This window comes from Branchiostoma belcheri, unplaced genomic scaffold, assembly GCF_001625305.1.
Source record: "Branchiostoma belcheri isolate BF01 breed outbred unplaced genomic scaffold, Haploidv18h27 scaffold45, whole genome shotgun sequence".
NCBI classification, from domain to species: domain Eukaryota; kingdom Metazoa; phylum Chordata; class Leptocardii; order Amphioxiformes; family Branchiostomatidae; genus Branchiostoma; species Branchiostoma belcheri.
The window spans coordinates 1,255,445-1,282,980 of NW_017804076.1; the positions used below are offsets into that span (position 1 = coordinate 1,255,445).

Consider the following 27,536-nt stretch of genomic DNA (forward strand, 5'->3'; position numbering starts at 1 on the left):
AGCTTCTTTGGGAACTGCAGGGACATTTGTTTGAAAGTCATTTGGAACTCAAGTGAACATGAGCATCATCAAATCTAACCTCTTCAATCAGGATATTACTTGCATAATTTATTAGGAAATGCTAGAATAGCTTTGTTTTATAACTTTTTTCTCATTCAGCATCAGGATTTAATTTACGATTTTCCAAAAAATGTCCAGTGCTCTAGTAATTCACAGTAACTGTTTCAATTATTGAGGAAATTGGAGAAATTAAACACTGTAAATTGGTTTTCCTGTGTGTGGAAAGTGTTCAGCACCAAGGACAGGTTTCGCTATACTAGTACTTAAACACCTCAACCGACATGTTTAAAATAACACCTCATTGGGTGAAGAATTGATATAATTCATGATATGATGCATTAAAATTACAATCAATAACACAATGAAACATTTACAATTCGTCAATCATAAGGTAGCTCTTGATTTATTGATCATAATTGTAAATATTAACTTTATTTGGCAAATGTATGAGATCGTAGAACTCTAGTACATGTAGTACATAAATTTCAAATTGTTACTAGTATTAGAGTATCCTGATGAAAGAAATGAAATATTCTGATTTCTGCTTGTCATATCAGACATTATATATGATCAATCTGCTTATACATATGCGATAAAACCTTTTATTAGCAATTCTGGTATTTTAAATCGGCTGTGTAGATATATACCGACTAGTTATACTTTGTTAATACCAGGACACAGATCACTGTGAACTAGAACTAAAGTGAAGACAACCCACAACCCACTTCTACATAAAGAAGCTTAGTTTTTGACAATCGCTTTTTCAACAATTGATGCATTTAATGTTACTTCCTAATTCTCATCCTTTGTCAATCTTCCTTCATTGTTAGGCATTTCATTTACATAATTATGCTAATATAACTATAAGTGCATGAAACAAAATTATGTTAACTTTGCAAATTCTGCTGTAATTAATTCCCAACACTTCAACTCCATGCTCTCGATAGCTGATGCCAAATTACAATCAACATTTTTACACAAAAAATCTGCATTATGCTGATCATGAGAATAAATGGCATCTCAACAATGATTGTTTCCTCTGGCATGTACATTGCCTATAAACTATATATTTTATTTTGTTCATACACATAAGATTCAGCAGTTACCTCAACAGCACTTGCATGACTACATGCATGTTCCGAATAATTTGAGTGACTACAATTGTAATATTGCATACAATAAACTGCTGTATTGCCAGTAGCCATCCTTCTATTATCATTCCATCACTGTATAGTACAGCTTGTCTTGTTTTCAGACCCTGAGGATGAACTGGACTGTTGAGAGGCCGGGCGCGTTGGCGTGTTTCCCATTGAGAAGCGGTAGGAAGTTGAACTGGTGTACCGTGATGACGGACTTTGTACGCCATACGATGATGGGTAGGAAGTTGAAGAAGCGGACTGTCGTGTAGGTGAACTTGTGGCTGATGATGGTTGGGCTGATCCTTGCCTGCCATAGCCTGAGTAAGAAGACTGTCGAGTAGGTGTACTGGTGGACGTTGCTTGCCTACCGTGTGCTGAGTAAGAAGATTGTCGAGTAGGTGTACTTGTAGTAGATGTTCCTTGCCTGTAACCATGTGTTGAGTAAGTAGAAGAACTGGCAGATGAGTAGTTTGACCCAGGGTAACCTGCTAATGAATCCAACATGTCAAAAGCAGTTAGGTCAATCTGGTCAGCATAGTTGATCAGGTACGCAGGATAGCACTGGTCGTCTTTGAACACAACGAAAATTGTGGGGTTAGTCTCGTTATCCACACACGAGTCGTAGAGGTCGCCATTGGGGTCGCTTGGATTGATGGGAGGGGGGCGGGGGATGTCTGGTTTTCCCCTGGTGTACATACCAACCAACACGTCGGCTAGGAACATGTAGCGTGTCCCGTCGGATGAAGCTTGTGAGTACACGTGGCTGTAAGAAGCATCTTTTGCGAAGTAGGACCCTTTTCCGTACAGGGTGGCATTCTTCCCGCTGAGACGGTGGTCAAAGTTCTGGTGGCAGATGCCCTTGATGATGTCTGGGTCTGTGCCATGGAACAGCTTCCTTTCATCTAGGAGAGAAGGAATGCACATGTAGTTGCTTATAAACTTTAAACAGTTTAGAATAAACATTTACCTCTCATTACAAAAAAATCAGAATCATAAGTATATCATGTGTATAACTATCATGTACAGTGTATTTAGATATAAATCATTTGTTTGTAAAATGTATTAAAACGACTTACATGGATTACCATTGTGGGTTCTTGTCCTTCCATATCGAGTTTCCATGGACTTTTGAATCATCTGTTGTTTGTTCCTGTTCAACAAAAATTACAGTAAGAAAACAAGAGGTACATTGAAGCTTGCTTCATGTCAATACAATAAAGACAGTAATCTAACAATCCAATGAAGTCGTACAGATTATTTCAAGGTACATGAACGTAGTACAGTGTGTACTTTAATTTACATACAAATGTACATCAAAATATTCTACACTTATAACATAGAATAAACGCAATAAATAGTACCCTGGCAATTGTCTTCATGGTATATATGTTCTGAAAGAACTCTTGATGTAACATCAGTACTGTATCAAGGAGTCAGAAAAAGGTGCTACTTCAGAAAAGTCTGTACACAAATCAAAACCTCTCACATGGAGTATTTTTCCCAGAGACGAGGATTCTGCACTCTCTCGACTTCAAGAATGATCTTGTCTTCCCTCATTGTCTGTCTGAAGAGATTCTCCACCTAAGGAAAGGAAAACGACAGTATTTAATGTTTTTCCTGACATCTGTAACACCTTAATCTGCCTTAGAATACTTGTATCTGATCATACAATTTAATGTAACCATCATTGTTTCTACACAGACTAAACATGCCATGATCTTGCAATATACAAATCCATTCTTTGTCACTTTAAAAAATGCAAAAAGGTTCCATTTCTTCCCTTACCTCAGTACCTTTATTAAAAGCGTGCTTTAAGTTGTGCTTAAAGACATGATTTTGTGCAGTGTTGAATCACGATTGCAGAAATCTTGATACCAGCCTAGAATCTAGATACAACAAGCCCCTTTTGCAGCATTCATACAACAGACAAAATACACTGTACCTCTCTGAACTCTGCATCTGTTGGTGCCAGCTTCACTCGTATGAAGGCTTCCTTCTGTGACATCGGCACCCATGTTGTGGGAAGTGATCCTCTTGTCACAGAAGAGGGCTGGCTGGCTGCAAGGTTTGTTCTTGTGTTGCTGTAATATGATAAGAATAATTAATTAGGTATTATATTGTGCTGCCCCGAGGTATATTGGTGAGATAATCCCTGGTCAGGTACAAAAAAACACTGAATAAACCACCGAGTAAGTCACGGTACAGTAGTTTGTGGCGTGGATATTTGTAGCGTTACTACGAAGAGAAACTGATAACAATAATTAACATTAATAAAACAAATGAATATAACAAACGATTGCATCAAGTGATGAAAACAAGGTAAACAAACATTTTATGATTTACAGTACAATCATAGTTTTTATCCCTTTTTGAGGTTTGATTTGATAAATAAAATCAGGTAACTTTTAGAGTCATCAATTGCCAAAGACAGTGAATTATAGTCTGGAAAAATGTACATTTCTGACTAAGTGTGGGAAAGAAGAACTACCTTGCCGAATGAAACTGGACAAATTTGGGACGTCGTCGCACATTTCTCTTGGTGGAGTAACGAGTGTCCAAGTTCTGTTGGTACATCCCTGTGAAGTCTAGGGTGTAGGGGTACTCATTGGTTTGGAACTTGTAGCTGGGCTGTTTTGTGATGTACGCTTGTTCTATGTCATCAGACGTAATGAAGGCTGTTGTCCCAGGCTGTTATAAAACACAACACAAGAAGAAGAACTTTATTGCAGATGAATTGTAGTGGGTGCAATGTATGGCAATATTGTACATTATATTGTTGGTATTGCTGAGCTAAACGATTATCTAACAGTACATACAGTTTTAAGAGGTAACACAGTTCTAACAGGTCTAAGAAGCTAATAAATCTACTAGTATACATCATTTAGTATGTTCGTCCCTGGGCTGATGTGACAAAATACAAAATTAATGATGATTATAAAATATAATTATACCACAGTACCAGCCTGCTTGCAAGAAATAAATTAGGTATACATTGTAAACAATTTTTATTAGCAAAAAGTAACATGATGGAGAATATTCATAATAATTTAATGTTTGTACTTAATTGTTTCCATCAAATTTGTATCTAATGGTCAGGTTCATCTCTAAACATTATGAAAAACAGACCTTGACACTTTTGCCATACTCGCACCAGGAGGAACCATTTCCCTCATAGTACCACATCCATGTTGTTGCCCACTCCCCACTGGTGGACTCCACAGAAGATGGTGTTGAGAGGCGACGGATTCTAACACGTTTACTCGGGTAGGAGTCAGAGATTTCTAACTCCATCCTGTCAAAGTGAACTGTCCAGCCATTGCTGAAAAAAATACCATAACGATACAGTAGATTTGTGACCTGATGTATATCCTTGATGTATTGTATGATGTTGCATTGATATTGTATTGTATCATTTTATTGCAGTGTCTGGGAGGGCAACTTGCAAAAGTGTTTATACACCTGTTTTGCCCTCCCTTCCACTTGTATATTTCATGTACCAATGGCGAATACAAATAATTAAAAATATGATATTGTTTCCAATTGGTAATTGTATAGGATGTATTAGGCAACAGTTACTGTTTTTCTGGCCTCAAGAAACATGAGAATTTTGTGACTGATTATTTCACTGAAAACCCATAGAAAATAGACGTTTTTGGTTTTCGACATATACACTTTCTTCTTGCATGTCTACATGTATATGTCAATGGGTGCTTTTAATAATTGATTAAAAAATAATTCTATCTGTAAAGAGATACCAGTTTTGGCACGTCTCTGTATCATAACTATAAGTATAACTACAACTAGACAATAGACACTTCATTATGTCATGCCTGTCAATATACAGCTAGGAATATTATCAAACTCAAGAAAAGAGGACAAATAGTGAAATACTCACAGACGTGTTTCAATGTCCAGGAGATTAAAGGTGATGTTAGATGGTTTGGAAAAGACCTCTTCCATCTTTGTCGTAACTTCAGGACTGAAACTTGTCCACACTCTACCTGTAATTGTGTAAGCAACATAAATAATTTAGGTACATATTAAAATTCAAAAGATACCATTATACAACATCGCTCTAGTCAATGACATCAATGTCCTGTCTATTTGCACAATTGTAAAAACAATGTGGCATTCAAGAATAACACATCATACAAATATAAAACTTTACATGTACATACAAAATGTACCTTGAGATCTGGATTCATTCTTTGAGTCTTGGTACTGCCACAAGTAAGGCGTCTTAATGTGATGATGGCCACACAGTCGAGACTTGAGACACCGTCCTGCGAGGAAGTCTTCACAGATGGTCGTATCGCCATCCAAGATGCGCTCTTCATTTGGATCTGGAGCCTTGGCTTTGGGTTGCATCACTTGGGCTGGTGGGGGTGTATTTGGTTGTAGTGTTGCGGGTGGTGAAGTAACGTTGGGTTTCACCACCTGGGATATGTTTGGTTGTAGAGTTGTAGGTGTTGACGTAACCTTAGGTTTCACCACCTGGGATATGTTTGGTTGTGGTGTTGAGGTTGTAGCAGGCCTGGCTACAGGGTACTTCGTGGATGTAGCTTGTAAGTTCTTTGGCACAGACGGTCGAGGCCTAACTGCTGTTGTTGGAGGAATCAGTAACGTTTTGATGACCACTCGCTGGTCTGTGTTGGCCATACGGAACTCGGACAAGAGTTTACACGTTTGGGGAGTGTCGAAGCAGCTCTCGTGGTTCAGATCACATGTATCTTCAGCGCAACGGCCTGTGACAAACTCCGCACAAACGTGGACATCGCGGCAGCGGTCTGCTTTAAGGCAGCTGTGGGAGTTGTACGCCTCACACACTCTAGGTGTCGAGTTGCGGATGACGTTGATGATTTGGTCATCTGTCAGGCAGTCAAGTTGAAGTTCATGGACAACTCTTCTTGCTTGTTCACTCTGCAAATCGTGGACAAATTTGCAGTTGGACCCATGTTTGCAGGATCCCTGGATAAGGTTGCGACAGACGTGGAAGAATTGACACTGGTCTCCCTTCTGACATCCGGATTTCATGGTGTGACCAAAGCAAAGACGTGCTTTTGGAAGGATGACAGACACCTCCAGGTTTCCATCTGCCGTCTCGTAGATCTGGAACTTATTTGGACGCTTGCGAAACCAGGATGTTGTCTGAGTCTGGTCTAACCCAAGAGGAGAAAACTCATTGATCCAAATGCTGTCAAACAGTACCTTTCCATTGTACTGGCAGCATATCGATTTAAAGACATAGGTTTCTGAAGGAGGTTTGATGGATGTTGGTTCCACTTCTGTAGCCAGATTCCCTTCTTCAGACGTCCTCCTTCCAAAGTTGACTCTCCCGCCTCTTCCACTACTACTTCTCCCTCGCCCACCTGCCTTCCTTCCTGCCTTCTCCAGACTCTCTGTGCTGCAGTGCTGTGAACTTGCACCAGTAGAACCGAGTGACAAGTTTTCTGTAGACCTGGCACGGTTCGCAGCACCCCTTCCTCCACGGCCACGACCTCGCCCCCTACCTCTGCTCACTGGTACTGCAGCTTCGGATCTCTTAGTAGCAAACAATACTAGCATTGTGCTGTACTTTAGGATGTGTTCAGGCATCTTGGAGATCATGAAATGTTTCTGTAGCACTCTGTCATTGTGGGGATCAGCAAAATTATGAGACAGCTTGCAATCGCCCTTGCAGCTCTCCTGGATGTAGTTGTTACAGATGTGGAGATTGGTACACAGAGTGTTATCCCTGCAGCCATTGGCCAAGTTGTAAAACTTGCAGATCTTTGGCAGTGACCCTCTGATCACCTTCACTATCTTATCATCTAAGAGTCCGTCTAGTCCCATCCCTTTAACAACCTTCTTATTTTGCTCGCTTTGAAAGTTGTGAGGAAATTGGCATGTTCCACCACTGTTGCAGCAGTTGCCTTCCAAGTAATCCTTACAGATGTGCACGTTTGTACACCCATTGCCGAATTTGCACTTGCTGTGGGTAAAATCGTAACACAGCCTCACCTTAACAATGGCTGTCACGGTTTGAACTTTGCCCTTTATGTTTCTTTTTACCAGGTACCTCCCTGGCTCGTCCCGTAGCCATTCTTCCACGTCGTTCTCCTCTGTTTCTGGGTAGAAACTTTGCTGTAGGAGCTCACCAAGACTTACGGTTCCTCCCCTTTGAAGAATGAAGTCTTTAACGGGGCTCTGACGTGAAGCACTCTGTGTCTTGGGCCTGTTTCCCTGGGAATTAGGCTTTCTTCGCCCCCGCCCTTTCTTGTTTCCGCCAGCATTGCTGCTCGCTTGACTTGTCACACTTTCTGTATCACTGTCTGAGTTATCCGAGTACATATTGCAGCCACCACGGAATTAAAGACAAATGGAAAGTACCTACTTTTCAGAACCCCCCGACTTTGGACGCTAACGTGAGCGTTTGATCCATATGGAAAACATACTTCTGATGACTCACCGCCTGTCTCCAGGATTGGAATGGTCCATTGATTTTATGGTGGGGGTGCGCTAATGTTACTAGTGTTGTTTATTTTTTTTCGTTCAGGGTTATATACATGTTTGTCAGCAAATTTAACATGTTGGTATACACTAAATACTATCACGGCTTACTGTGAAGTAATTGAACTAAGTACTAGTCTTAAAAGAAGAATATCTTATAATAAAGTTTCACCTATTTTTAGTTGACTGTGCCAACTTTCGGTGACAGGTATCCAGTTTCGGTGCGGCCAGATTGTGACGAAAAAGGTCAAATGCCATATCGTGACCTCCGGAGTGGGGGTCAAGTATTTATCAATTTGTTTGTGACCGTATTGATCATGAAATACTTAGATAGTCCTATTCAAACACGTGCCTTATATGGACATATCAAACTATTAATCTCCAAGCAGATACTAGGGTGGCCAAGGTGGCGTGTGGGGATAGACCCTCTCTGGCGAATGGATACTGCCTGGCCAATTTGATAATGTCTTTGGCATAGGATATGCTTGAAGATAAGTTATGTATAACAATAAGTTAAGTATAGTGATGCTATTCATTCTATGTCAAACACATTGGCGCTATGTTTTATTGCGTTGAAACACTGCTTCCAAATCTAACGCTAACGTTAACGTTATATACCATTGCCCTTCGTTATACATTTCTGTTTACCTCCGTGAAAATGGAGGTATTGTGTTGGGCATGTGTGTATTTGTTACCTCCATGAAATGTGTCATGGAGGTTATATTTTCAGTTGCGTTTATCTGTCCGTCCGTCCGTCTGTTGGTCAACAAGATAACTCAAGAACGCCTGAATGGATTGGTTTCATACTTGGTGTGTTGGTAGGGTGTGACGAAAACTGGAAATGATTAGATTTTGGTCCCCCTAGTGGCTTCCCTTGGTACTGCAGCGCAACTTCCGGTTTTGATATCTCGCGATCTGGACATGCTAGGGTCATGAAATTTTGATGGAAGGTAGCTCTCGTGCTTGGGAAGAAGTCATATGAGTTTGGGCCGCCTAGCGGCTTGTTCTGGAACTGCAGGGCACTTTCTGGCGAAATGTTTAAAAGCCAATAAGTCCAGACAGGAACAACATATTTTCATTATTTTTGGTGTGTAGGTAGCTGAGAGAGAGATGTACATAATTAAATGCAAATTATGCAAATGAGGACTTAATTTGCATAATTAATGAGGACATTCTATAATTACAGTGTTTTACATTATACAACTTACATACATGTAATGTATGTAACCTATGGCAGGCGGAACTTCAACAGATACTAATTATGCAAATGATGACCTAATTTGCATAATTAATGTGAAAATTCTATGATTTCGTTATGGTGAATGATGAGAATGTCATACTTGGGACATCTGTAAGTTAATCAAAAGTTAACATACATCACGATGCATATATCATGTTAATGCAGAGGTCATTTGAACAATTAAAGAAGAAATTTACATTTACATATCAAGATCATATTTCATGGAGGTATGAGATCTCGGAATTCTAGTTTGATAATTGTGGTTTGGGATTATGATGATATTTAATATGTAGGCAGATCTTGCCAAAACTAATTAAGTCAAGGTCTATTTCTCCTGGCGACTTTCTTTGGTATTGCAGCCTAAAGTCCGTTTTTGTTTTGTATCTGTTGTCCTGGACATGCTATAATTTAGATGTTATAGCTTTTATGGATGACATCCGCGCGCAACTAAGTAAGTGGCACTGAATTGTATGCTAGTATTAAAAACAGAGAATGAAATTATGCCTACTTCATATCTTTGCGATGTGTTGAGGCGATCCACGTACATATGCATGTTGGACATGACTACGTCATGACTTCAAACATGTATGACTTTGTACAGCTGTATAGTATGATGTTTTATTCACAATTTTTAATATATTAGTGATTGATTATGTAATGTAATGCGTGCTGTGTCATATGTGAAAATTTGATATACATGTACTTCATGTCATATGTCACTCATATGACATGCCAGTCAATTTTGAATAAAACTGATACTGATACTGAAATGAATCGAACACCCGAATGAGGTTAACAAAGCAAGACATTTGAGACAGCATCCATTGTCTTTCATACACATAATGTTACATGTTTAAGGTCAAGGATATACAGTGTATGTACCCCGCCCGACAGGGACGACGGATGATGTATGTATTACGGTAAGTCAATTGTGAACAACCCTCAGCCTTGGATAGGCGAAAGTTGCACTGGATTTTCATAACAATTCGAAAAGCGAAAAGAACAAAAAGATGATCAAATTTGTGGACATCACTATATGGGATGCCGCTCCAGCTCCAACACACTGCTTTCCGGACTCATTTGGATGGGTGGGACAACCCCTCTGCTCTGGTGCGTTTCCAGCGACGTCTAGCGGAAGTGTGAAGTTCTGCAGCCCACAGGTCAGGGCGATATTGTCTATGTTCTCCTGAGTGGCCTGGATGACTGCGGCTTGAACGTTTACGTTGTCTGGCAAGAACGTGCCGTTGTCCCTCCGACTCAGGAGGAGAATATACTCCTCATCAATGTTAACTGTAGAATTAGGAATGTAAGAATGAAGGCCTTATTTAAATTCTAATGTAACGTTATATATCAAAGCTTAAAAATTGTGAACTAAAATGTGTATCATATACATTTGTATTCTTTTTTTATAAAATCACGTTTTGACGTGGGTTTTACCTTCGTTGGCAGTGCAATGTCCTCCTATGTATCCCATCTCAACCACTGTGATGTCAGATGACAAGGGGCCTCCTTTCAAAACACAGTAAACCTCCATGGTTCCATCGTATACCTCTGGCCAACCATGCTCAAATTCTACATCAATTAAAAACAGAATTAAAAATAAGTGGTTTCTTGTAAGTCAAAATTCTTTCGAAAATTTGTACATGCAAATAATAAGCTATATTGGAAAATAGACTAAATACAGTCTGTATACTCTATATCGTCTTAGTAAAACTTTCTAGACTTCCTCAGAAGGGTTATCAAATTATATGTAATGTACTTGTTCTACTGTTGAACGTGGTGAAATTCGAGTATTTTTGAATTCACTCACGTGGTGTTTTGGTCTTGTTCAAGGCTTTAGCATGGACCACGATATCAGCTAGAGAGACACGCTGGTTGAGTGACATCTCACGCCAGCCAAGAGGCACGGAACAGCTCTGGGAAGCTGTCGGGAGGACAAGCAAGACAGCACCGACAGCAAAGAAGGGCAGATATACCACGATCATGCTGGTGCTTCACGTTGCTGAAAAGTGTAGGAAAACATGTAGTAAGAAATGGCAGAATGACTCGTAAATTGAAATACATGTATATACAGGTGTCATAATCCATTACATACAAATAGAATCCAAGCTCAAATTCAAAACACAGAATATTACAAGTTGTATTATTCAAAACACAGACAATTTCTCCACCGTACTGACTTACTAATTTTGTCTGCGGGTGTTGTGAGACGACAATCACAGGTATCTACCACCCTGCAAATTAGTTTGGAACCGGTGAGAACGCCTGCTCCATGTTTTTACCCCACGCTGAGTAACTTAATATCGTCGTGACGTCACAGGAAGTGCGTTGTTGTTGTCGCCCACTCCTCCCCAGCACACCTGGTACGGCCGCTTTTGATGTTTACGTGATGCCGGAAGTCACCTGAGTATATAAAGGGACGGTTCTAAACGTTAGGTCCGTCACGGTGGATGCGGTAGCCTCTTCCAAGCCATAAAACTGATCATGACAGTGTGACTGCTTACTCTTGCACATCTAACTGTAAGTCAGACGTTTTGCCTCTCGTAGATTATGTTTTTAATTTAAATACGCTACGTGTGGTGGTGCGCGAGGGGGTATGATTATGTCAAATTATGTTGTGTTTATTATTGCTTTCAGACGTTCAATTGTTAAATCTAGGTCATAACAGCCATAAGAAAACAACTTACCCTTGTGTGATCTAGATCTCCACGTCACAGTCCCGAAAAGAAACTTTTAATTTGGCAACCGGTCTTTTTGTACAATCTTCTCGAAGCAACCGGGTCAAGAGATGTTGATCATTAACTACGTTCTCTAGTCAACACTATGTGGAGTTTGGCCTTTTTAATCTATCCATTGCCATTCCTTACAGTTGCCCAAAAGAATTCAATCGAGAAATCATCATCGAAACGACCGAAACAGAGGAAGAAAATGTCGTCTTTCTGTCTGCTTGCTGTCGGCGTTGCCCTACTGTTCCTCCCGAACGCGCACGGGTGTTCCATGGTTCAGGGCTGGCAGCCCATTCCGTTTACGCATCGGCTGGTGCAGGCGGACATCGTGGTCCATGTTAAAGTGTTGAACAAGACCGAGACACCTGGTTAGTACACTTGCGGAATAAAACTCGTGAAAAAACTGATAGAAATCTGTTGATCTGGGTAATAATCTTAATTCGTGACACCAAAGAGCAAACTTACAGCAGGGAAGAAACTCCCTGAATTGCAAAGAGTTTGCGTACAAAAATTACAAATTACAACGGTACAAGACAGGCAATATATACAATCCTTCATATACATTATAATACATTATTTTGTACCAAGCAAACCTCCTGACTTTATACAGATGAGGTTTAGGTAAGATAACATGACTAGTGCATATGACAGTTCTTTGTTGTACAGGGTAATGGCCTTAATATTAATAGAGAAATTTAACCTGATCCAGTTCAAGTTAATAGTATCTTTATCGTATATTCATCAGAGTGTTGCAAATTGAACCCTTGATTTCCTGATATCTTGAGCAGGTGATGAAGATATGTGGCCGCAGGCATACGCCGGGCTTCTCGGGGTGTACTGCGCGTTGAAGGGAGGTCCACTGCAACACAACATAACGGTGGTGGGGCTGGGGGAATCCAACCCTTGTAGTAGAACCGAAGGTATGATTTGCCTCATTGTTATAGACTTATAGATACGCAAGCTTTGATATGTGGTAAACTATTAAAGGTTCCTTGAGTATCTGTAGCCTTCTAGACAAAGTGATGATATAGGTTGGTTAAAATTGATATAAATTCTTCTTGGTTTCTTTAAATTAAAAAAAATCCTTTGCAAAACATCACAGTTGACATAGACGAGGAGTACATCCTTCTCCTGAAACGGAGACAAGACGGCGCGTTTGCTCCTGACGACGTGAACACTCAGACAGCCGCCCTCCCGGCTACACAGGACAACCTGGACATGGTCGCTCTGACTTGTGGGCTGCAGAACTTCACGCTTCCGCTAGACGTCGCTGGAAACGCACCGGAACAGAGGGGTTGCCCCACCCATCCGAACGAGTCAGGAGAGCAGTGCGTGTCAGCTGGAGCCCCATCACACTTTGTGATGTCCACAACTTTGTCTCTGATGTGCGCTCTATTGACTTACGCATTCGGCCTCCTGTAGGTTGCTATGTAGAGTTGTGTGCAACATCTTAAAATATCAATGGGAATTTGTATGTAATGATTCACTTGAAAGATTCACAATGTACATAGACTTATTGCCCTGTATTTTACACCGTTCAATTTATTACAAAAAAAACCCATCAAAGCTTAATTGCATTAACATCCTACATTCCTTATGTACATGTAAACCTTGCTTCCATATTCTACGTTGCCTTTCGAACTTCCTGCATCTAATTTCTTGTTATTGTACCGTAAAAGACCTACTAGTAATATTGTCAGAGTTACCAAAGAAAATTGCTACATCTATGATGACAGTGCCTTGTTTGAAAATGTAGCCATCTGCTAGCATAAACTATGTCATTCTTAAAGTGATATATGACCACATGATTGACACTGTGCACCAAGTGGGATGGATTAAACACTTTAAATTTACAATACTCCAAGTGTAAAAGGGACTCTGATTTCATATCTAACTGTCTGGAATGTTAGACATAAGTAATTGATACAAGGAGGTTTAAGGATCCAGAGTTTTAGTTTCTTACAGAACTTGCCAAATATGAAAAAAAATTGTTTCGTAACATACAGTGTGACACGATGTACATCAAGGCTATATATGGGGGTCTGCATGGGGGAGAAGTGATTATGGATTACGCAAAATTTTCGCTGCCGATTACAAATTACGTTAAATTCTCAGAGTTGATAATAGGAACAATTACGCATTATGGCTAATGTACTGATTACGAATTACACTGATTTTGGGAGGCTGCCTACAGATTACAAAGACTAAAGAGGCCTGAGGCAAAAATACAATTCAGTGCCTTTAAAGCCAGAGTGTTAGGCCCAAGAACGGAAGTCAGTGGTGTCAAGAATTAGACGTCAGCTCACTTTTGTATCTAATTGTCTGGAATGTTAGACATAAGTAGTTGATGCACTAGCAGCAAAATGCAGAAAGATATTTCTTCTCAGTCTAGTCCTTACCCTAAGACAAATGTAAATAGAACACGCACAAAGAATTTAGTGAAAGAATAAAATGAATCCATCCCAAACTCCAAAAAAATACCAAAATAGATTATCTCTTACAAATAGCATTTTAAATATTTACAGCCACCAAAATGATTTTTTTTGCTTTACCACCTTCTTTTGATTAAGTTGTATAATTATCGATTTTGCCTTTTCACACATGATATAAATAACTTTTTGGTACCTGCCCTTAACCACCTTTTCTTTTGATTCCATGATAAATCCAAGAACAGTTTAGTCCATTGCACCCTTTCCTTCCTCTAAGAAATTGATTATAGAAAAAAAACTAATTTGTTGGTTGATTCACCTCTTTATTTTTTCTGATTTGCAAATGAAATGAAAAAAAAAAGATTCTGGTTCTGAATCAACTCAAAAATGCTCATATTTTGCCCCCAACAGTTGAGGAAAGTCCTTTTCTTCCTCGTTGTTACAGTTTTTCTATGCGGTGGTTTGATTAAAAGTTCAAAATTCATTGTTTAAATATAAAGTCCGCCTTTTGTGTTGACTTCAGGGCTCCTATCGTAGCATTTGGGGCTATAATACGATGCCTAGACCTGTTTTTATTTTTTTCGCCCTGTCGCTTCATGTTTTTTTCTGAAATCCGAGAACCAACAAATAAAATTTGTATGGCCTAAATGATTTTTCAAATCCAGTTACAGAGTCAGACCTAGACTTTATTCATCAGAATGTCTTCTGCCCTTTCTCTGCCTTCCTGCATGAAGTTTTTACTTTGCTCCAATGTCTGCTGCAATTTGCTGTCCAGGAAGTCAGCTGGTACATCTGGTGAACAGAAAAAAAACAGACAAACATGAGGTGTTGCACAGTTATACGTTCTTCTGACACATGCTCACCAATCTTCCTTTCTTATCTGCGACAGTATGCAAAGTTTAAAAAAGTTACACGAATGTAAACTGTTAAACAAGTCACAGTCCTGTACATGTATCTATTCATTTATTTAGGTAAAGGAAAGGATAGTTCCATAGCCTTGTTGTGGCCTAGGGCTCAGTGTTGGAAGGTGGCAGCTTAAAAGGTGGAGCACATCTCTCTCCTTCCACTGCCTTTTACCTCCCCAACCAAAGTCAGGGAGACAGGGACCCATTTTAAACCTGGATGGAGAGCACAATGTCTACCCAGCACTGCGACTTCTCAATCTTGTTAATTTACACCTTTACATGTATTTAAACACTGAATACAAGTTAGTACATATCCCACCTCGTCTTGGGCGGTCAAATTTCTGCATCCTCAGTTGGTTCACCAGTTCCTGCCCTTCTTCATCCAGCTCCACACTCTCCATGCTCTCCCGTAGGGTCTTGGCGGTGGCCCTCGTGCGCGTGTGCGACACTTTCACTGCGAACGTGTAGCGGGCTCCATCGAACGTGCCGGTCGGAGGCCGTGCGGAATGTGGAATGATGTTCTAGGATATAGAAAAGAAATTGTATGGATCTTGGCACATTGGCGACACTAAATCTGTTTATGTCCTCATCTGAGGCAGGACGCAGTATCAACGATTAGCCGAAAGGTTTGGTGGGCGTCACTCCACCGTACAGGGAAGGAAGTCCTGTTAAGTGCCTTTCCCAAGGGCACAACATCAGGCATGTCCGGGAATCGAACCCGTGACCCCTTGGTTCTGAGTCTCTCTGACCATTACACCACACCTCTCTTGGGAGAATAGTTTGACCTACTTGGTGATAGATATGGACAACATGTAAATAAAACAGTCCAAATATAATAACAGTTTTAATGTCAACAAACATTAACAACCTTCAACAAACATGAAAGACCTCACGGAAAAACAGAAGAACACAACACACCCTAAAAATGACGATCCTGCCATAGCGTGGCCGTACTGCGCCGACCATCTCGTACTGTTCACTCCCCGGTCCCAGGTTGCCGCCCCACACGTCGTCTTCAACTTGCTCCAAAAACACGGTCTCTCCGTACTTGTTTGACTGTGAAGAAAGGAGGTTTAGGGATCCAGAGCTTTAGTTTCTTACAGAACTTGCCAAATATGCAAAAAAAGATTGTTCATAACATACAGTGTAACATGGTGTACAACGAGGCTATAGGGGGGTCTGCATGGGGGAGTAGTGATTATGGATTATGCAAAATTTTCGCTGCCGATTACAAATTACGTTAAATTCTCAGAGCTGATTAGGAACAATTACGTGTTATGGCATGTAGTATCAGTCAGCACTGCCCTGAGGCTGAATACACTTAATACACAGGTCTGGAGACCATCAGGGAGAATGAGGGGGGTTGAGGCAAAAAACACAATTCAGTGCCTAAGTCAGAGTGTCAGTCAGTGGTGTCAAGAATTAAACGCCATCTCACTGCCCTAGCTATCCCAGGGGAAACACGTAGTAGTATTGCATACATGTAGTCTGTGCAAAGATGTGGAAGCATTACTGATTTAATACACAAGCATCATAAAAAAATGGGTTTTTCAAAACCTCAATTCCTTATAGCTGATACCGGGATAACTCTAGTGACACTGGTGGCAGCTGGCTATTTTACATCGAACGATTTGTTTGCACATCTAACTCTTTAGAAATATCATTTAAATTAAAGCTATCTACTGATGATGCCCCTACTGTACAGCAAGTTCCACTTTAGTTTAGGGCCCTAGGATAGTTCTAGCAAAAATTTTTTTTTGATATCTCAATCATTGGTTGATACTGGGATAACGTTGGTACTTGGACGCATTACGGAGGGGTAACTGTTTTCTTGTTCCTTTCATGACACTATTCTCTTCTGATCACAACCTAACAAACCAGTTTCTCCAACAGTAGGTTAAAAAAACCTTCAAAAGAATAAGACTTACGTCCCAGTCCTTGTTGAGGTACAACAGGAAGGTGTACTCGTATTCGTGTTGTTCGCAGTCCTCGTGGATCCTGGTGTAGTCCGCGCTGCGAATCACGTTCATCGACACATCGTACGGCCACCAGTCCGTCTTGTTGCTCACGTGTTCGGCGATTCGGCTGACGATATTCCACACCCTACTCTTCACAAAACTGTCCACCTGTTAAACACACAGTGGAGTTGTGTTAAGAAAGAAATTTCACATTAAATGACAGAGGATAATCGATCTTAAATTAGATTTAATTAATTACACTGACATACAACAAATAACATAGAACTTATGTTCTGGCTAATCTTAAACTCATGCCTGGTCATGCAAATTTCAAAATAAACTAAACACAAGTCAGTAGTCAAGTTAGTAGACATGTTTTAAAGGCTGAATGTGAACAAAAGATTTTATTTTTTTCTTGTCAGTCCCATTACTGTTGTTTTGATGCAGATTTCAGTTAAAAAGCTGTTTGACGTGACCATTTTTTTCTCTAAACAATTACTGACCATGCAAAACATTCTTTGAAAGGTGTGTCTTACATTCAACATTGTGATCCACTGGACGTTGTCATTGTCTTCTAGCAGCCCTGTGTCATGTGGCTGGAAGCGAAGATACTGGAACATGCTGTTTAGATAGGAGTGGAGGGCCTCCAGGTCTGTCTCTCCCATCACACCATCATACACCGCAATCACTCGCCCCTCACTGTCATAGAACCTGCAACAACAAGAACAAGACTGGTAATGAAAAAACATACATTGCCATGGCGATGGTGGTTGCTGTTAAAGGTTATTGTTTGCATGACACTACCATGATTTTGAGGGAGCCTTGATACCAGGAACCTGTAAAGTCTAGACAGATACAGTGCACTCCTCCCCTGAGTGTATAGTGAACAAGCCCCGGGGTCACAGAAAGTAGAGCATCCGGGGAAGACAGGTTTTCCCAGGGGTTTCCAAGAATGTGGGCATACATGTTTGTCAGAAAGCAGAGCTGGGAGACATTCCTGTGGACATTCCATGCCTGTGGACAAAATTCCTGTACAATTCCTAGAATTCTTGCAAACTACACACAATACCGGTACTGTACCATTAGGCTTCTCCCTGAAAAGTCGCCAAAAACAATCAAGAGTTAGACAGTAGGAAGTACACATGATAGTTTGTCAAATTATATGTAAATACACATGTAGTTCTAGAATTTCCAGGGTCAGTATAGTAATTTTTGATACGATGGTTTGTCAAAGCTTGAGAACAAAAGTAAGTTATTTAGTATTCCTTGTTCATTGTGAGGTTCCATTCAGTGCAACTGAAGTATGACTATACAATGTACATGTGGACTCTCTGTCACTGACTAAGTTACTCAACACCCCACAGAGTTTGCTACCTAAACACACTGCTGAATTCTTTGCCAAAGCTTCTATGTACAATGTACCTCTGCCCTTAAAGTTAAACAAATCCCCATGAAGATCACAAGTTTTCATCTCATTTGCGCTAAAGCTATTCTATGTATTATATGTGTAACACTATTACCGTGTATGAAAAAAACAACTTGAAAACACAATCTTTTTCATGTGTATTGCAAGACTCTTTTAACAGTTTGCGAAAAATTCAAAGAGGGAACACTAGAACTTCAAGTATAATCAGTGACAGAATTCTTGAGTAGCGATTCCTTACTTACCTTTTTGTCTGCAACTTATCCAAGTCCAAGTCTGCAACTTCCTTCTGTAATTTTTCTCCTTGGCTCAGGGCAAAGGGAACTTTCTCATTTTCATCACTCAGCAATTTGAACCCTTCCACCTTCTTCTGGTACTCCCCAAACTTTTCCTTGCTGGTTGTCATCTTCAGAGTTAAGGCATGTAGCAGTTGCTTGTATCCCATGGAGGGAGGGTGTTCGATAGCCGGCACGGCACAAGGCCATATCACCAGACGACCATGTTTTGGGTGTACAGCGGCCAAAGTTTCCGTAAGATTTCCATGTTTTCCATTATACAGCGTCAAGTGGCCGTAGTCGTTTTTACCGACGTATTGGTTGAGGTACATTTTCGCCACAAAGTCCCCTTCCTCGCAGTCAACTGTTGGCTGTAGCCTGTCGTATCTACGCAGGATTGTCCCGTGGATGTCGTAAGGATAGTATTCCCGTTTCCCCGTTAATTTCTCCATCGTGTCTGCGATTGCCTCCCATAACACAGTCTTCTTGACCATCTCTCCCGACAGCGGGGCTATGAAAGGGGGTTTCTTGAACATTTCTGGTGAGCTTGTGACGTGTGTGTACTCCCACTGGGTTAAGAAGGAGGTATACTCGAACAATGTAGACATGGCGTCATCTGACAGGACATGGTCCAGGACCACAACTGACTGTCCGTCGTCACCCTGAAATATCTTCTTCTCCATTTCCTCAAACTCCGTACAATGGACCGATAGAACTACCGATAACACTGCCAATACAAGAGTTCTCGCCATCTTTACTTCTAGGCTGGTCCTATCTGCCTAATCTTTAGAAGGAAAACAGGAAGAACCACTTTTATGAGACCAGATTTGCCACATGCCAGTCTTCTTGTCTGCAAGCAACCTGTGTAGCAACAAGAACATTTACCAATGAGAATAAATAATATGCCATATTATTAAAAACATACATACAGCAAAAATATAAAAGAGGCTCCCTTAGTCGCTGACACATACATGACGTTGCTGTTCAGCAAAACTCGTAATTTTCAATTTCTGGCTATTTTGTCCCATTTCAAAGCAAAAACGCCCGGGCCCGGCCGTAGATAAAACGTCATCGAATAAAACAACACCGTTGACAGTAACTTAGTGCTAAGTTGAGAGGGTACTTCTAAAGCACAATAGTTCGCAGAATTTGCAAAATCAAGTAGCTTCTTTGGAAAAAGGACAACTAGTTTATGTTACTGTCAGTTTTACTGTCAGTCACTGTTGTATACTGTCAGGGCCCGGGAGTGGTCTTGCCCCCGTTTAGTTTTTCCACGACACCGCTTCATATAATTCCATTAAGAAAATACCAAATAGTTTAGGAAGTTAGATCGCAGCGGCTTGGACAACTGAGCCTCTAAAGAACGCAGAGAACCACTGTGGCAGAGAACGAAGGAAAACGAGCAGTGAACGTACCTACGTTGTTGTCTGTCCAGTACTTCCGCCTTCCTTCTCCAAACTGGGGGCGTGACCGCAAGTCCCGGCATGCATTTCGGAGGGCACGTCTCTACAAAGGGTGTACAAAATCGGAAGACCGCTAGGGGGCGTGAACAACATAAAGATGATCTGCCAAGTTTCTGCACCAAGCAGATGTTTCGGTAGCCGCAAAATGCAGTATCAAATTGGCCAGGCAGTATTCATTGGCCATTGGATGCTGCCTTGCCACCGTATTATCTGCTTGGAGATTACACAAATAAGTTACATGTGTACTTGGCTACTACTTGCATTGAATTATTTAAGTCTAGCAAAAGGAGAACCCATGCAAAACTGGCTAACGTTACACCACTTGACTACCAGGCTAGAGAAATATGTTTAAATTCAAAAGAAATTTAGCTCAAAGTCTACAATCTTCAACATTACACATAGAACGAACATTGGAATGTTTACAGTAACTTGTATTTCTGGACAAGAAAAACAACAGAAAAACATGAACTTGTAATTCCCATTTTTAATGACCAATGTTGCCACTATCACCAGGCTGACCAGCTGACAATGTATCAATAATTCCAACATCAATGTACAAAAAGAAGAGCACTATTGTAATTTCTTGGATATGAACTGGTATAACAGTTTAATATTTAACCACCAAAAAGTTTCAATATTACAAAGTTGTATCATAATTTGAACAGAATCAGCACCATCTTTGCAGAGGCTGTCCTAAAATTACTTTGTCATTCAAAATTCTGATTCAGATTTTTCCTTTCATATTTTTCAAAGAGTCTTCTCAAGCAGTTTATAATACATATGAAAGGATACAGATTTCATAATGTGCTAGTCACCAAATTACCAGTTAACATCTTCACTGTGATAAATAAGCAATGATTGTCATAACAATCAGTAAATTATAGGACAAAAAACACATTCTGTCATTTGCAATAGTTAGCAAATAGATAGGACTACCATGATGCCAGTATTGAAAACTACTGTTACCAACAGACATCCACATAGAAAATATGGACTGCAAATTTGTGTAAAAAATAGTTAGTCTGCTTTTTCATGGGTTGCTGTGTTTAAATAACAGTTAATGAAGTCATGAAACGTGCCTTTACTACTAACTTTTATGTCTATCATATGCCTTGTTGTATCTAACAACAAATGTAACTAAGGTTTTGTATTCAATGGACAATTTGTACCAAAATATTCTAAAAAAGTGTAATAATCCCAAGGATGACTTGAATTTCTGTCAAATGTTAGTTTATAAAATGAAGTGGTGACATTACTTAACTTAACAGTGAAAAATTGGTTGCCTCCTAACTAGTAGGTCATTAACAAAATAAATCAAAGAAACAACACATTTAAGTAACGCGTCCAATTACATTCTTAATTGGTCATATTCATATAGGCAACAATTTATGAATTGGAAAACAGTATGTACAAAACAGTTAAGTGACAAGGCAAGACTTTTAATGTTACCATATGGTTCCCGGTAATTCTCAATACTGCAAACCTGTATACAGTATGCACCAGTTTAAAGTACAAATAGTTTTGGGTGACATCAAAATACGCATGTGTGTGATAGAAAAATTGTCATGGTTTGTTGGACAACCTTTCCGTATATTCCTTACTAGGCCAATAGTTTAGTTACAAGTACTTGGATATAGTTTAACTTATAGATCTGACATTACTAAACAGATGCTTGTACCACATGTAACATGGGTATCTATCTACCTAATGAAAATTCATTTTTATTGGCTGAAAACACCACAGTTACCTTATGTCCATTTCAACATATATCCTCATACAAACACCGGTCACTTTTACCTAAGTACTACTTTTCGACAATCAATATGATTTCAATTAACACATTCAAAATCCATTCGCCCAATTCCTTATGTACAATTGTCTTGTAAAATTTTCTCAAAACAATACAAAAATATGGAAATCGCTCACTTGTTCAATGATGTGATTCTACTTTACTTCAAAGTTTACCCCAAGTTTTTTTTTTCACAAACATTTTACTACTGTTCCATGTTTTTGAGTGCACTGGGAACACCCAGTAGCAAATACCATCTCCAGTCACCTCCAGAATTCATATCACATAATCTTTAATAAAAATTCATCTTAATCTACCACTTTTGCTCTTGCTAGGACTGAGATTCAGGTAAATATACATGTACTTTACTAGTACCACTGTTACTTTATCCTTTTGGAAAAACTTGTCCATTTGTTGGAAAATTGTCTCAAACACCTCAGCTATTTACACATTGAAATTTGCTTGTTGTCTCAGCTTAAATCCTTGCCCATCTTTCTAGTCATGAATTCACAGTACTTACAAGAATTGCAGTAAGCAACAAACTATAACATGTCAGACAAAATTCATTTGCCCTGCCCTTCTTGTTACTAAATTTGGCAGACTTGTTTGCTGACAAAGAATTCCTTTTGAGGGATCCAGCTCTTTTGGATTCGATTCAAAGCTTTTGAGGATGGCACTGTATTTTCCATAAGCATACTCAGTGACTGTATGGACAACAATGTATGAAAAAGTTGAAAACCATCCTCAGTAATAATTTGAATGAAATATCTAAATACGTGTGTACCTGAATAAACGCCAACTTAGGGTCATGGATTTTTTGGGGCCACAGTCTACATAATATTCCTTACAATCAACATGTGTTGTCTTATGAATGAAGGTAACAAATTTGAGTGAAAATTTCAGCAATGTATGAAGTAGCAGTACATATTTACTTGGAAAACACATCCCTACCCCCTACACAAATGTAGAAGTCTGACCAAGACCTCTACATGATGTGGGAAAGGCTGAAACCATTCTACAAGAGGGGTGGTCGATGCATCACTTGTTCCCAGAAAGATAGGTCTGCTCACTCCTCTTAGGTGGCGGTGGTGGCTTCTTCTTGACTGAAGGTTTGTTACTTGGCAGCCCTTCTAGGAACTCAGGAGGAGGGGGAGGGAGGTCAGGAGTTTTTGGAGTCACCGCTTGTTGTTGTTGTTGTTCAGCATCTGCAATCTTCTGCTGTTGTTTCTCCAGTGTCTTCCTCAGATCAGCTATCAGGGACAGGGCTGGTGTCGCCCGACCGGCGGCCTGAGGTTGTTGTTGTTGTTGTTGTTCCGCTGTCAGTTTTGTCTCTTGGCTTCGTTTCGGCGGTGGTGGAGGAGGTAGCTTCGTCTCGCGTTTTACCGTCCCTGACGTTGGCTTGGCAGCGACAGGAGGCGGCTGAGCCTGGGGAGGTACGATGCCCATGGGAAGGGAACCAGCGTGTTTCGGTGCTAACGGAGGCTGGGACCGCTGCGGCGGTAGGCTGGGGGTTCTCTGTACGCTAACCTGAACTATCGGCGGGTGAGGAGCGCCTTCTTTCGGAGGGGGCGGGGGAGGAGGAAGGTCCTGGAATCCGTCGCTTTTTCTTAAGGAGTTTCTCTGCTGTATGATTGCCGTGTTGATGATTGCCCTCTGTGGCTGTACGGTGGCTGCAGGGGAGGGGAGGGGACCGGCTGATGGAACACCAGTGGAGGGAGGTCGGCCAGTGCTGGGAACAGCAGCATGCAACATGGGCGTGGCTGTTCCACCTTGTGGTACATACGCCTTGGGTTTAGCCGACGGGGATGACTGCTTGATCATGGGTTCGTACACCTGGGGTGCCATGACTTCATAGACCTCCTGGGGGTCCTGTTGTTGTTGTTGTTGTTGTTGTAGATGGAAAGGTGGCGGGATGGGTGGTCTCTGGACTGACACCGAGTGGCTGGGCCCAACGGACCGAACTTGTTCCAGTTCTTTCATTAACGTGACCGCCTGTGTATGGAAGGACAAATGGTTTATAAGTCTGCTTGCACTACAACATTCCGTAATTCTAACTACTATCAAACATTAGCTTAGAAACCAAGATGTATTTATATTTCAGAAACACAAAACATGTTTTGCCACTAGTATGGAAGCAAATCACCCTTTCTCCCTCTCCACTCCATCTCTCAGGAGGACGTTCCACGCTGAAAACTTCCTTCTTAGAACTACATCACTACGGAACAAGCTTCCTCATGAATGCTTCCCAAATGGGTACAACCTTAAACTTTTCCAGTCTATGGTAAACAAACAGCTGTCTTTTAATACAGTCCTTTAACGTAACCCAAAACTTGAGTTTTTCATATGAGCCATGTTTTGAGGTGAAAATTGAAGTAAATAAAGAAAACCCTGCTGCCTAAACAATACCCAATACAAAGTGCTTCTAAAATGTTGACTGAAGAAGCAGAGGGTTAATAATCTGATAAATCACCTGATCTTTGGTAGAATGTGGGCGTGGCTGTCTGTCCCCACTGGTTTTTCTCCCAGAATCCCTTGGTGGCAGGCTTAAGCGCTGGTTCTCGCCCCAGCTGCCCGTACTGGAGATGGACAAGGTCGCTGACCTCCCGCCAGGGGACGTGGGCGACATCGGCTCCGACTGAAGGAAACATGGCACCACATTCATAACCAACATTTACACAGGCTTAACTGATAAAGTATGGCACAATGTTTGCAATGTGATACTGATACAGCTACTCTGAGGTATACTGTAAGTCCTGATTTTTTTCTCTGTACTTTTATATTCACATTTTACGTGGTCACTTCTGTACTGTGAACTTATCATTACCTTGAATAAATAAATCACTGACTGTCTTTTTTCTGCACCGCCACAGCGAACATACAGTTCCGCGAGCACCTGCATTTTTTTCAGACGGCAAACTTTTGCTACCATGAACTTACAGTAGTCTGATGTGGATTTGAAAAATATAGCACAGCATTTGTAATCAATTTTCACACAGCTACACCAAACTATGGCCTGCTACATATAAGGGTGAGACAAACCTTGGCCTGAATGACGTGCTGGGTTTCCCCTTTCTTCCATGCCTCTGAGAAGGCGTCCCCAACACTGCGCCTTCCTGTCTTCTGTTCACCGGAAAAACCTGCCAAGAAACAAACAACATCTAAAAAAGGTAAAATACACATGTATACTGTATCAAGAAAACTGACCAAACATGACTAATACAAGTAAAGGGCATTTTAGATCAGGTTCACCTTCAAAAAACTGTTCTAAAAAAACATCAACCCTTTTGAAAAATCAAAGCGTCCACCCATAGGATAGAGGCAAGTGGTGGGCTGCCATCAAGCCTCGGCATCAGAGTGCAAGCATGTCTAACCCTCGGAAGATGGGGAACAACAGACGCTAAGCCAAATAGTGAGTGAGTGGGTGTGCATGCCAAAGTACAAACTTGTATCATCATACTGCAGTACTGTCCTATGCTGATAGGTGGCGCTGTACCTTGGGAAGACAGAGTGGAGCTGCTGACACTGCTGCTAGAGCTCCCCGTGGACTGCAGACTGATGCTGGACCCCATGGCCGAGTCGTTGGTCGCCGAGCGCTGGATAGTCGCTGTCGTTCCGCTGGGCGGTAACGCTCGCGAGATGTCCTGCTGCATTTCCTGAAAGTTCTGGTACAACTGGTCTCCATACTGGGAACATGAAAAAAAACATCATTTTGAATTTTTTTCATAGTTGTTGGTAGAATACTGGCAACTTAAATGACACTGATGGCTACTACATACTTATTCTGTAATATCCAACTTTATCGCAGTACTTTTATGTTTGCGGTTTTCACAGTCACATAATATCTACCACATACTTACTACTGTTAACAAATACTTCACTGAGTTTCTTTTTTCTGCACCTGCTGTCACTGTGAACATACAGTTCCGTGAAAACCTCCAATTTTCTCAGATTGCAAACTTTTGCTACCACAAACAGAAAGTGCATTACAGTAGTATGCATCAAGGCATCATGATTCCAACACCTACATGTACTTAAACGTGAAGGAATATACATTTTGTACAAGAAAAATGGTAGATTCAGACCTTTGTTCTGAACACTCTACATACCTTAGCCATCCTGATACCCATGACCCAGTGCCACATGTCCCTGTCCTCCTCACAGCAGAAATATTTGATGTACTTGGACTTGGCCTGGATCTGAGGGTGCTAAAGAAGAAAAAAATATATAGCTCTAGATAAAAAAAGATGTTTCTAAAAAGAAGCATGACAGCAAATAAATGAAAACTGGTGTAATTTTTACAGCTCTTTTTACATCAATTTGGCAGGAAAAGATAAAAGCTATACGACCAAGAAAAGATAAGCCATCAAAGCTCTAACTTCCAGACAACAAAGACCCTTTGCGTCCCACCCCTGATTTTCAATGAAACAACCCGCATCTTACACTGATGGCAGAAGACAAGGGTCATAAGACTGTGCTAGAACAGGGGTGGTCAGGATATGTCGTGCTTGTGAGGGGAAAGACTGATAAGACATCAATAAGGAACAGGAAGATGAGAAATCGGCATTATCGCTGACATCCTTTAAAACCTACATGTGGTATCCTCTTAGGGACAGTAATAAACCATGGACATCCTGTCCTTAATTTGTTTGGATCTCAGATAAGAGCTCGCCATTGAAGTTTAGGACAAATTTGAGGGAAGGCAAGCTCATACAAAGGCAGCATATCCAACTTTCACAGAAACTAATCTCATTAAACATCTCATATGATCTGCACAAGAAACTGTTACTCAAGCAACTGGATAGGTTTTGAAAACTGTCAGATGTTCAAAAGAACATCCACTAGTTTTTATCAGTGACCTCATATGATCCATATTGTTGATTACATTCATCTTTACAAATTTGTAAACAAATAAAAACATATATGAGCATGGGATCTACATCTATAAAGCCCAGCTCTGACATATAAAACATAAGTCTTATACATTTTTTACCTTCAGTGCAAAGCAGAAGTCAGTTGGTGCCTTGTATTTCTTCTTGAAGTTGAGACCATAGTAGACGTTAACATGGTCAAACTGTACCAGGCAGGCCAGGTCTCGAGATGACTGTGGAGTTAAACACAGTTAGTAAGACATTACAAGCAATACCAGAAAAGCTCATAAAAGAATCCAGGAATACTTGGCATGTTTTTCTCTTTACTTTATCTATCATTTGATAGAATTTTGGTGTTCATGATGGACTAAGATTTTGCCCAATTTAAACAAACAAAAATTTGTGTGTAATGATATAAAAAAATGTTGTTCTTGATTCTGACCTTAGCTTTACCCTTGGGGTTGTAGTACAGTCCGGAGGCTCTGAGCATGAAGAAGTATTTCTTCCACGACTTCTTTCCATCTGACTTCAGGTACATGATTCCCTCCAACTCTGGGATACCCTTTCCAGAGGCAAGAAACTCCTGCAATAATCATATATGTAACACAAAAAAATGTTAAACTGTCTCCTGTTGCAAGTACAATATTGGGCAATTACCAGGAAGATGTTCTTCAACTGATGTTCTAAAAACCTATGCTATTTCTCATGTAAATTAGAAATGTGGTATCGTGTGGTGTAATAGTCAGAGCGGCCTGGAACCAAGAGGTCCCAG

General features: G+C 40.6%; 5 protein-coding genes across 20 annotated transcripts in view; 1 reads left to right on the forward strand and 4 right to left on the reverse strand.

The window, feature by feature from the left end:
• Positions 1 to 444: 444 nt before the first annotated feature.
• LOC109478661 lies at positions 445 to 7,623 on the reverse strand. The gene is made up of 8 exons (XM_019780326.1): positions 5,387 to 7,623; positions 5,095 to 5,200; positions 4,326 to 4,518; positions 3,688 to 3,887; positions 3,142 to 3,280; positions 2,686 to 2,780; positions 2,276 to 2,349; positions 445 to 2,101 (listed from the first exon to the last, which is right to left on the reverse strand). The coding sequence occupies exons 1-8, from the start codon at positions 7,527 to 7,529 to the stop codon at positions 1,284 to 1,286; spliced, it is 3,768 nt and encodes a 1,255-aa protein (XP_019635885.1). The 5' UTR covers positions 7,530 to 7,623; the 3' UTR covers positions 445 to 1,283.
• A 2,125-nt stretch (positions 7,624 to 9,748) lies between these two features.
• Positions 9,749 to 11,263, reverse strand: LOC109478687. Of its 2 annotated transcripts, none has more exons than XM_019780355.1 (4): positions 11,113 to 11,263; positions 10,739 to 10,930; positions 10,366 to 10,500; positions 9,749 to 10,218 (listed from the first exon to the last, which is right to left on the reverse strand). In XM_019780355.1, exons 2-4 carry the CDS (start codon positions 10,911 to 10,913, stop codon positions 9,905 to 9,907), a joined length of 624 nt encoding a protein of 207 aa, XP_019635914.1. In that variant the 5' UTR covers positions 10,914 to 10,930; positions 11,113 to 11,263; the 3' UTR covers positions 9,749 to 9,904. The 2 variants fall into 2 exon arrangements, with proteins under 2 accessions (XP_019635914.1, XP_019635913.1); XM_019780354.1 differs by having other exon boundaries at positions 9,750 to 10,218; positions 11,159 to 11,261.
• A 142-nt stretch (positions 11,264 to 11,405) lies between these two features.
• Positions 11,406 to 13,517, forward strand: LOC109478790. Its single transcript, XM_019780586.1, has 4 exons — positions 11,406 to 11,448; positions 11,798 to 12,022; positions 12,443 to 12,574; positions 12,757 to 13,517. Exons 2-4 carry the CDS (start codon positions 11,857 to 11,859, stop codon positions 13,074 to 13,076), a joined length of 618 nt encoding a protein of 205 aa, XP_019636145.1. The 5' UTR covers positions 11,406 to 11,448; positions 11,798 to 11,856; the 3' UTR covers positions 13,077 to 13,517.
• Positions 13,518 to 14,652: 1,135 nt separating this feature from the next.
• On the reverse strand, positions 14,653 to 20,133 carry LOC109478789. The gene is made up of 7 exons (XM_019780585.1): positions 20,060 to 20,133; positions 18,615 to 19,505; positions 17,483 to 17,657; positions 16,917 to 17,114; positions 15,907 to 16,044; positions 15,308 to 15,509; positions 14,653 to 14,875 (listed from the first exon to the last, which is right to left on the reverse strand). Exons 2-7 carry the CDS (start codon positions 19,394 to 19,396, stop codon positions 14,763 to 14,765), a joined length of 1,608 nt encoding a protein of 535 aa, XP_019636144.1. The 5' UTR covers positions 19,397 to 19,505; positions 20,060 to 20,133; the 3' UTR covers positions 14,653 to 14,762.
• Positions 20,134 to 20,573: 440 nt separating this feature from the next.
• The window catches only part of LOC109478784 (amyloid beta A4 precursor protein-binding family B member 1-interacting protein-like), a 50,090-nt gene continuing 43,127 nt past the window's right edge, over positions 20,574 to 27,536 (reverse strand). For all 15 annotated transcript variants that reach the window (XM_019780569.1, XM_019780559.1, XM_019780560.1 and 12 more), the window contains 7 exons: positions 27,207 to 27,347; positions 26,887 to 26,997; positions 26,003 to 26,101; positions 25,390 to 25,579; positions 24,936 to 25,033; positions 24,367 to 24,531; positions 20,574 to 23,888 (listed from right to left, as the gene is read on the reverse strand). In XM_019780569.1, coding sequence (XP_019636128.1) covers positions 22,935 to 23,888; positions 24,367 to 24,531; positions 24,936 to 25,033; positions 25,390 to 25,579; positions 26,003 to 26,101; positions 26,887 to 26,997; positions 27,207 to 27,347 — 1,758 coding nt within the window. In that variant the 3' untranslated portion in view covers positions 20,574 to 22,934. The remainder of the gene's footprint in view (positions 23,889 to 24,366; positions 24,532 to 24,935; positions 25,034 to 25,389; positions 25,580 to 26,002; positions 26,102 to 26,886; positions 26,998 to 27,206; positions 27,348 to 27,536) is intronic.

Coding starts and splice junctions, on each gene's coding strand:
- LOC109478661 (XM_019780326.1), bottom strand. CDS start 7,529: ATGTACTCGGATAACTCAGACAGTGATACAGAAAGTGTGACAAGTCAA. Junction 2,781..3,141: donor CAGATGCAGAGTTCAGAGAG/GTACAGTGTATT, acceptor TCCTTTCCTTAG/GTGGAGAATCTCTTCAGACA. Junction 2,350..2,685: donor CTCTGGGAAAAATACTCCAT/GTGAGAGGTTTT, acceptor TTTGTTGAACAG/GAACAAACAACAGATGATTC.
- LOC109478687 (XM_019780355.1), bottom strand. CDS start 10,913: ATGATCGTGGTATATCTGCCCTTCTTTGCTGTCGGTGCTGTCTTGCTT. Junction 10,501..10,738: donor GAACAAGACCAAAACACCAC/GTGAGTGAATTC, acceptor TAATTGATGTAG/AATTTGAGCATGGTTGGCCA. Junction 10,219..10,365: donor ACATTGCACTGCCAACGAAG/GTAAAACCCACG, acceptor CTAATTCTACAG/TTAACATTGATGAGGAGTAT.
- LOC109478790 (XM_019780586.1), top strand. CDS start 11,857: ATGTCGTCTTTCTGTCTGCTTGCTGTCGGCGTTGCCCTACTGTTCCTC. Junction 12,023..12,442: donor GAACAAGACCGAGACACCTG/GTTAGTACACTT, acceptor TATCTTGAGCAG/GTGATGAAGATATGTGGCCG. Junction 12,575..12,756: donor CCCTTGTAGTAGAACCGAAG/GTATGATTTGCC, acceptor AAAACATCACAG/TTGACATAGACGAGGAGTAC.
- LOC109478789 (XM_019780585.1), bottom strand. CDS start 19,396: ATGGCGAGAACTCTTGTATTGGCAGTGTTATCGGTAGTTCTATCGGTC. Junction 17,115..17,482: donor AGTGGATCACAATGTTGAAT/GTAAGACACACC, acceptor TGTGTTTAACAG/GTGGACAGTTTTGTGAAGAG. Junction 16,045..16,916: donor ACCTCAACAAGGACTGGGAC/GTAAGTCTTATT, acceptor CTTTCTTCACAG/TCAAACAAGTACGGAGAGAC.